We start from the raw sequence: 8,751 nt of genomic DNA, 5'->3' as shown, positions 1-8,751 counted from the left end.
CTCTCTCTCTCTTTTTAAGATTCTATTCATTCATTTATGAGAGACACAGAGAGGCAGAGACGTAGGCAGAGGGAGAAGCAGGCTCCATGCAGGGAGCCCGATGTGGGATTCGATCTCAGGACCCTGGGATCACGACACAAGCCAAAGGCGGACGCTCAACCACATAGCCACCCAGACGTCCCTGCATCTCATTTTCAACAGACATTCAAGAACATTACACGTTCCACTGTAAGAAGCCCCTGACACAACCTCATGGTAAATAACAACTGGCACCCAGTCTTCTTAGCCAGGAGACAATAGGGCACAGTGGAGACTTTAGTGAGCTAGAAAGCCCAGATCCCATCTCCCAGCCTATGGTCACCCAGAGGGATAGATGGGCTTGAGGTCACCCAAACTTCCAATTTGGGAGAAGCTGCAAATAAAGACTTTTAAATGAAGTACTCCTGTTTTTCCATTTGGGAGCCAAGTCAAGAATATTTTTAAACATTATGTAGGCCAAAAGTAGAGAACCCAAAAAAATAAATAAATAAAAGACAAAATAAAATAAATAGAACTGCAGGCTATAAATGTCCTGCGGGGCACCAATGTGTGAAGTGAGAAACATAGGGCAGGAGCCAGAGCTGTCACAGTCACCCCTGTGTCCCCAGAACAAAGAAATTACTATTGAAGGAAAGAACGGTGCACATTAACCTGTCTCCTCTCTCTAGCCACATTTCTCTCTCCTCCTGGTCCCCAAATTTTATTACCACTCTGTCCCAGCTCAGATGTACCCTCCTCCAGGAAGCCCTCCCTGACCCCCTAGGCTGAGTCAAGAGCATCCTCTGAACTCCCACACCCCAGGCCAGCCCACTCTGTGTCATCATTATCTGGGGATAGGTCTGTCTCTCCTACTGGATACTGAGCCCCAAGAGGGCAAGGTCAGGGCTGTCTCCGTGACAATTATGTGCCCAGCTTCACTCAGCAGGGGGCTGGTCAAGAGCAACCAGAACAACAGAGATCAGTGCTAAGGACAGAGGTAAGCAAGCCTGTGGCAGGGCGTGGAGTCATTCAGGGGGTGAGAAAGGCGGGATGAGCACAGAGGCTCCTAAAAATCGACAACCCAAGAGAGGAGAGAGGCCAGTTCAGGGGTTTCGGGGTTTCAGTGCTGGATGCCACAGTCTTCACCCCATTCCCTCGTAGCTGTGTGGCTTGGAGTAAGGGAACTCCTTTGGCTGTTTCCTCATTTGCAAAATGGATACTATACTAGCAGCCCAGCTGCGGAGCTACTGCAATGATTAAACAAATTCAAGATCGTGGCGGGCTCAGTGGAGGTCGGAGCCCAGAGGGCTCATTTCCCCTCCCTCGCCCCCTCTGCATCCACACCGCACACCCTACACACTCCTGCACACCCTCACCTCCCAGCACGCTCCACACACACACACACAGAAGGGATGAGAAGGGACACAGGTTCCCCCACGATGCCCCAAGCTCCGGGCGTGCCTCAGTTTCCCAGAAAGCACAGGCACTACCACAGTCACCACGTTTATTGGATTCATACTTCGGCCCTGGGAGGGTAAGCTGTCGGGAAGACTCAGAGCAGGACGCAAAAGAGGCGCTTGTCGCGGAAGGGGTTCTCTGCGGCCGGCACCGGCGTCACCAGCGGGTCGTCTTTGGCGTGCGTCTCGCAGAAGGCCAGGAGCTCGGCCGCCGCCTGCGACACCTGCGGGCGCCCGCGCGGAGTCCGTCCTCGCCCGAGGCCCCGCCCCTCCCGACCACGCCCCCCGCCGAGCCCCGCCCCCGGGTCCACCCCAGCTGGGAAAGGAATCTTCCCGCGGGCCCCACCCCCAGCAGCGCGGGGTGCGGTCCCCCGCCCCGGAGCCCCCGCCGTCCACCCCACCGCGTCCCCGCACCTTCATGCGGTCGAGGTTCACCTCCAGCTTCAGCTGTTCCACCGTCTTGCGGGCCTCCGCGATCTTGGCCATGTTGTTGGACATGGCTAAGGGTGGGAAGAGCTTAGAAGCCGGCGGGAGTGGGGGGCTGAGAGCGTTAGGCTCGGGCGAGCCTGGGGCCCCAGGTGAGGGTGGCTGCGGTAGTGGGGCCCGCGACGGGGTTGGGGATGCCAGAGCGTACGGAGGGGGTGCCCAGAGGTGGAGGGAGGGACAGGAAAACAGAGGGGGGGAAAGGAGGAATGAAGAGACACGCACAGACGGGGGGGGGGGGGGGGCAGAGGCAGGCCAAAGCAGGACGTGTGGGAGGAGAGGGGTAAGAGCGGATGGTGGAGGGTGCCTAGGATGGGGTACGCAGGGCCAGGTGCAGAGAGGGACAGGAGGGGCCAGGGGAGGCAGGAGGGAAGCACGGATGCGAGGCCGCCCCGCAGGTGGAGGGACGGACCCAACGAGGCCACAGGTGCTGGATCAGGATCCAGGTGTCCTGGGCCCCCCGGGGACCGAGCAGGAGCCAGGAGGGGGGCCTCCCCAGGCCAATTAGCGGTGGCTCCGGGGAGAACAAGGAATTAAGATCGCTGCGGGAAAGGCGCAGAGGGGGCCTCATTAGGGCCTTGGCAGCAGCTGCCCCCTCCGGCCCCCTCGGGGCGCTCCCCCACCCCAGCCCTGGCCACCTCAAAGGCTCCTCTGCTCATTAGCAGCCGGAGAGAGGGCTGGGGGGTGGGGGGCAGGTTACCCAGCCAGGACCGGGGAGACGGGCAGGGAGGATGGAGGGATGAAGCAATGGAAGGAGTAGAGGGAGGGGAGGACAAATTGAGGCATAAAGAAAGGGATGGAGTGATCCAGGGGGACAGAGGCACAGAGGGGACAGTGGGGGGACAGAGAAGGGGAGGTGGGGGGTCTGGGAGGGATGGAGTGAGGGGGTGGGAAAGGAGAGAGGGACGATCGGAGCGGCAGAGAGAGGCACCGCGGGGATAAGGGGACAGAGGAGAGGAGGGCTGGGGGGACAGGGAGAGGGAGGTGGAAGGGCGGGGGCAGAGACAGGCTGATGGAGACGCGAAGTAGAAAGTCATTCATTCGCTCACTCATTCATTCATTCCCAGGCGGACAGACCAGGGCTGCGACCTGGGGCAGAGAGATTAACTGCGCGGTGGGGAGACCCGAGCCTCCTACCTGTTGCAGCTCCGGCCGGGCTGGCGGGCAGGTGGCGGCGGCTGGGAGACCGCGTCTGGGTGTCCCCCGCTCCCAGGCCCGCCCCGCCCCCTCCCCCGGGGCGCAGCCCCTGAGGCCCGCCTCCTCCCGCTGCCACCGCGCCGGCCCGCACCCTGGCCCCCTCCCGATGTCCTTCCCCTTTGTCTTTCTGTGTCTCTGTCTCTCCCTTTCTCTCTTTGTCTCTGTCCCTCCGGAACACGCACACACACTCACTCACAGGTGTGCCCCACACCCCACACTTACGCCAGGTCACACACACCCCTCCTGTGAGGCCCGTGCAGCTTGTCCCCCCATCACGTGCTCTCCCACCCTGTCACAGCTGCCCCCCCCGGGGTCACCCCACCACAGACGGCCCCCCTCACATGCAGGTGCCCGCCACCTCACTGTCTCACAACACCCTTGTGTTCCCCACACAGTGTCCTACAGTGCCACAGTCACGCGGCCCCTCAAAATGTCATGCACGGCCCTCACAATGTCTCAGATGTCACGTCATCCCCAATGCCACCTGGCACAAGCACAGATACACTATCTTAGAGTATCAAAGGTGCAAACGGAGGTTCGCCCCGTGTCACACACAGTCTCTCAATGTGTGTCCATCACACACATTCACTGTGTCAGGGTCTCACACTGGGACATGGAATTACTCACACGACATCTTTGGTGAGCACTGTCGCACAACAGCGCATGGTGTTACACGGTGACACGCAGTCCCACGTCCAGCAGGGATCCCCACATACACACTCATGCTCACTCTTGCACAGTCTCCTGGTGTCACACACAATCTTACACCGTCCCTCACAGAGTGTCCCCCCCACACACACCCCGTCATGCAGATGAGCTCCTGCTGAGCCCCTCACAGTCCCCGTCACCCTCAGCTGTCACCGCCCTCACCCAGCAGTCTCGTGTATTGCACCCTTACATGGGCACAAGGTCTCTCACTCATCTTCTCATCTGCTTGTGCCCTGCACGGTCACACAACCCCTGGAGGGCTGTCACAACGCTGTGAGTGTCTCACTATCCCACACGATCTGTGTCACACAGAGTCACACGGCTTCTCACAGTTCACCAGTGTGGTTGACATATGCTGTCACACTCACACAGTCCCTCTGTCACACCTATTCCCCCTGGGGCCTGTCACACCGACTTCCCACGCCCCTTCTGGGTGTGTCATACTCATTCTGTCTCACCCTCTGTCACACACGTTTGCCCGCATGACACACACAGGTCCTCATGTCTCCCCACGTTGCACACTGTGCCACACAATCTCTCACTCCTACACAGTCTCGATGTCACCATCAGCCTCCCGAATAGTGTCTCAGGCAGAGCCAGCCTCTCAGGGTCCCACGCAGTCACCTGCGTGTGATCTTTCCCATCTCGCAGGTACAGCCGCACACAACCTTTCCGCGTAACACGTGGTTTCACAGTCACACCCTGTGTCTGGTGGTCACAAAATCTCCCCAGGTCACACAGCCACACAACAACCTCTAGCTTCACGCACAATCCCAAGGTAGTACACGCTCATACTATCTCTCGGCGTCTCACGCCATTCCCCGGTGTCACCCAGGGACACTCAGTGTCTCTCCTTGCCCTCGCACACCCCTGTGGGCGCCCACACTCAACCCTCCGGGCCTTCTGGCGACAGCCCCCGGATGACCACACGGGGGCGCTCGCGGCCCGCCGCCGCCGGAGCCGTAGGCGGAGGGATATTAGGGCGGGCGGGAGAAGCACCCCGGGGAGGGAGACCCGGACGCAGCAGGGCGCAGGGGGCTGGAGGCCAGGGTGAGAGACTGAAGCTGGGCTGGGACAAGAGAAATTCAAAGAGAGGTGGGGAGTGAGGCAGAGAGAGTGGCAGAGAGAGACGCAGAGACAGAAATGTGGAGAGATAGAGACCTAGGGACTAGGTGAGACAGAGACAGGGGGTTGCAGAGACAGAGACGTGCCGGGTATAGGAGAGACACACAGGAACGTAGAGAGCCAGAGACAGCCAGAGACACAGAGGCGGACAGACCGGCTCGCACACCGAGCAGCCCACAGGGGCTGGTGGTGGAGGCGGGGCCTCGGGAAGCCGGGGGCGGGGCCTCGGGGAGGGGGGAGGGGCGGGGCTTCGGGACGGCCGGGGGCGGGGCCGGGGGCGGGGTTCCGAAGGGGCGCGTCCGGGGCGTACTATTGGGGGCGTGGGCCGGAGGAGGCGTGCCCCGAGGGGCGGGGTTGGGGAGAGCCGGAGGTGCTGCAAGGAACGTCTCCACGCAGTCAGCCCGTCCCAATTCGCTTTTTATCGCCTGGAAGGGGAAGCGAGAGGGGCGGGGAGGGGACGGCGGGCCGGGTGCCTGGTAGCGATTCCATCTGAGAGTATCGGACCCTGACTCCCCCGCCGCCAACCCCGCAGGAGACTCGGGGCCAGGTGGGGGAAGGGAACCGGGCTCACATCTGGAAAGCATCAGGCGCGCCGGACGTGCCAGGGCCCCGGGCCCGGCTGCGGAAGAGGGGGAGGGGAGCTGGGGCGCCCTCGTGCCCCCCCCTTAGCGGGGTCTGCCGGCGCCGGGGAGGGGCCTGGGCTTGCGCCGAGCCTCTGCGCCTCCCGCAGCTGGTTTCCATCAGCAGTTTTTTGGCCCGGGCCGCCCCCAAGGAGGAAACCCAGCTTAGAGTGGGGGAAGACAGGGTGACGACCCAGGCTCCTATTCCCCTCCCAGACGGCAGCCAGACGCTGGGGGACGGGGAGACGGACCGACGGACGCTGCTTGAAGCGTACACAACCTGCATTTCTCGCCCGAGCTGCAGACCCCAGCCGTCTCTCCACCCCACGCATGACTTTAGTTTCCAGGTGTGCAGTGCGGTGTTGTACTGCAAAGGAATCGCCCCAGCCTCGTGACAGCCTAGGATCAGTGGTATTATTGTGACCATTTTTTTGGAGGGGGAGACTGAGTCCTGGATTCGGCTTCAGTTCTGGCTTGAATTATTCAAGAAATGTGCAGTGAACGCCAACAGTAGGGTCAACTACCCAATCGCCTGCTGTATATCCCCAACTGGATGTCTGGTGGGTCTCACACGGCACCGACACTGAGCTCCATCGGTTGCACCCGCCAAACCCTCTTCTGCAGCCTCAGCCATCTGAGAGTAAATCTTTGGGGTCATTCTTGACTTCCCTCCCTCCCTGGCACCCCTAACTGACATAGTAACAAATGCCATTAACTCCGGCTTGGGACTGTCCCCGGTGCCCAGTCACTTCTCACCTCCTCTGCTGCTCGCACTCTGGTCCAGCCACATTCCTCACTGGCTTCCCTCATCCTGGTCCCCACAAAGCAACCAGAGGGACCCTGCTTGAAATAATGTCCCCCAGATAATAGCAAGTGTTAGCAAGGAGGTGAAGTTGGAACCCTCACATACTGGTGGTGGGAAGTAAAATGGTGCAGCCACTGTGGCAAGCTGCCTGGCAGTTCCTCAAAAGATTAAGCTCACCATGTGGCCCAGCAATTCCTTCCCAAGGTATCTACCTAAAAGAAACGAAAATATTACGTCCACCCAAAAACTTGTACGTGAGCATTCATAGCAGCATTATTCATAACAGCTCCCAAGAGGAAAAAGCCCAAATATCTATCAACTGATGAGTGGAAAGACTAAATGTGGTCTGTCCAGACCATGGGATAGCTTTGGCAATAAAAAGAAACGAAGCACTGAGATGTGCTGCCTCGGAAAAAACTTGGAAAACATCATGCTAAGTGAAAGAAGGCGGTCACAAAAGGCCACATATTGCATGATCCCATTGATATGAAACGTCCAGAATGGGCCAATATATAAGGACAGGAGTCAGACTAGTGGTTTCCAGGGCCAGGGGATAGTGGAGGATTGATCATGCTGAGAGTTGCACAACTCTGTGAATCTACTAAAAGCCACTGAACTCTATACTTTTTAAAACAGATTTTATTTATTTATTCATGAAAGACAGAAAGAGAGGCAGACACATAGGCAGAGGAAGAAGTAGGCTCCCTGTGGGGAGCCCAATGTGGGACTCGATCCCAGGACCCTGGGATCACCCCCTGAGTCAAAAGCAGATGCTAAAAACCGAAATCCTCGCCAAGGCCCATGCGGCCCCACACAATGTGATGGACCCTACCATTCTCGGGCCCCCACTCTAGCTACTCCCACCACTGTTGTCCGACCCCCAAGCTTCATTCCCCACATCCTTCAGATCTCTTTTCAAATGACACTGTCTCAATGAGACCATCCCAGTCTGGCACAGCGGTTTGGCGCCTGCCTTTGGCCCAGGGCGCGATCCTGGAGACCCGGGATCGAGTCCCACGTCGGGCTCCCGGTGCATGGAGCCTGCTTCTCCCTCTGCCTGTGTCTCTGCCTCTCTCTCTCTCTGTGTGTGTGTGACTATCATAAAAAAAAAAAAAAAGACCATCCCAATCACTACGTAAAATCACAGACTCCTCTGCTCCCCCATCCCACCCAATTCCCTCATATCTCTGCTCAGTATTTCCCCATAGTCCCTACCACCTTCAATAAATCATAGAATTTATTTATGTCAACACCCCTGCCCCCCTCCCCAGCTCCCATCCCTGTAAGCAGTTCCTTTTGCACCCTTCTAGGGATAATCCATGTAGTGAATAGGCTATGCAGGTCAGTGCTTAAGAACATGGATGGGGATCCCTGGGTGGTGCAGCGGTTTGGCGCCTGCCTTTGGCCCAGGGCGCGATCCTGGAGACCCGGGATTGAGTCCCTGCATGGAGCCTGCTTCTCCTTCTGCCTATGTCTCTGCCTCTCTCTCTCTCTCTCTCTCTATCATAAATAAATAAAAATTTTAAAAATTAAAAAAAAAAGAACATGGATGGACTCTTAGGCAGCCTGACCTTAAATCTGGCTTTGCTACTTACTGATTTACTTCAGGCAAGTTACTTACCACCTCGGTGCCTCAGTTTCTCCATCTGTAAAATGGGCATAATAGTATCTATATATCTATCTAATATGTTGTCCACGTTGTGAGGATTAAATGAGTCACTGAGATTAGACTCTGGCATGCAATAAATGCTCAATTTATTGGGACGCCAGGGTGGCTCAGTGGCTGAACATCTGCCTCTGGCTCAGGTCGTGATCCTGGGGTCCTGGGATGGAATCCCATATCGGGCTTCCTTCAGGGAGCCTGCTCCTTCCTCTGCCTCTGTCTCTACCTCTCTCTGTGTGTCTCTCATGAATAAATAAATAAAACCTTTTTTTTAAATGCTCAGCTCAATTTATTGTTAGCTTTTTTGATTTATTTATTTATTTATTTATTTATTTATTTATTTATTTTTAAAGATTTATTTATTTAGGATAGACACAGAGAGAGAGAGACAGAGGCAGAGACACAGGCAGAGGGAGGAGCAGGCTCCATGCAAGGAGCCCGATGCGGGACTCGATCCCTGGGCCCCAGGATCATGCCCTGAGCCAAAGGGAGGCACTCAACCACTGAGGCACTCAGTCGTCCCTGTTTTATTACTTATTTTTATTTATTTTAAGATTTTATTTATTTATTCAAGACAGACACAGAGAGAAAGAGAGACAGAGACATAGGCAGAGGGAGAAGCAGGCTCCATGCAGGGAGCCTGACGTAGGACTCGATCCGGGGTCTCCAGGATCA

The 8,751-nt window shown here is 57.1% G+C and overlaps 1 protein-coding gene across 1 annotated transcript; it reads right to left on the bottom strand.

Moving 5' to 3' along the window:
* Positions 1-1,570: 1,570 nt before the first annotated feature.
* GNG8 (G protein subunit gamma 8) lies at positions 1,571-1,973 on the bottom strand. The gene is made up of 2 exons (XM_055309554.1): positions 1,890-1,973; positions 1,571-1,699 (listed from the first exon to the last, which is right to left on the bottom strand). Exons 1-2 carry the CDS (start codon positions 1,971-1,973, stop codon positions 1,571-1,573), a joined length of 213 nt encoding a protein of 70 aa, XP_055165529.1.
* Between the last annotated feature and the right edge of the window lie 6,778 nt (positions 1,974-8,751).

Source organism: Nyctereutes procyonoides, unplaced genomic scaffold (genome assembly GCF_905146905.1).
Source record: "Nyctereutes procyonoides isolate TBG_1078 unplaced genomic scaffold, NYPRO_anot_genome, whole genome shotgun sequence".
In the NCBI taxonomy this organism is placed as follows: domain Eukaryota; kingdom Metazoa; phylum Chordata; class Mammalia; order Carnivora; family Canidae; genus Nyctereutes; species Nyctereutes procyonoides.
Note: the sequence above shows the minus strand (reverse complement) of the source record. Positions and strands in the feature narration are given on the sequence as shown.

What these genes read in the sequence shown, in the direction of transcription:
- GNG8 (XM_055309554.1), bottom strand. Translation starts at nt 1,973, where the DNA reads ATGTCCAACAACATGGCCAAGATCGCGGAGGCCCGCAAGACGGTGGAA. An exon ending in TGAACCTCGACCGCATGAAG is followed by an intron (nt 1,700 to 1,889) that starts GTGCGGGGACGC and finishes GGGCGCCCGCAG; the next exon opens with GTGTCGCAGGCGGCGGCCGA.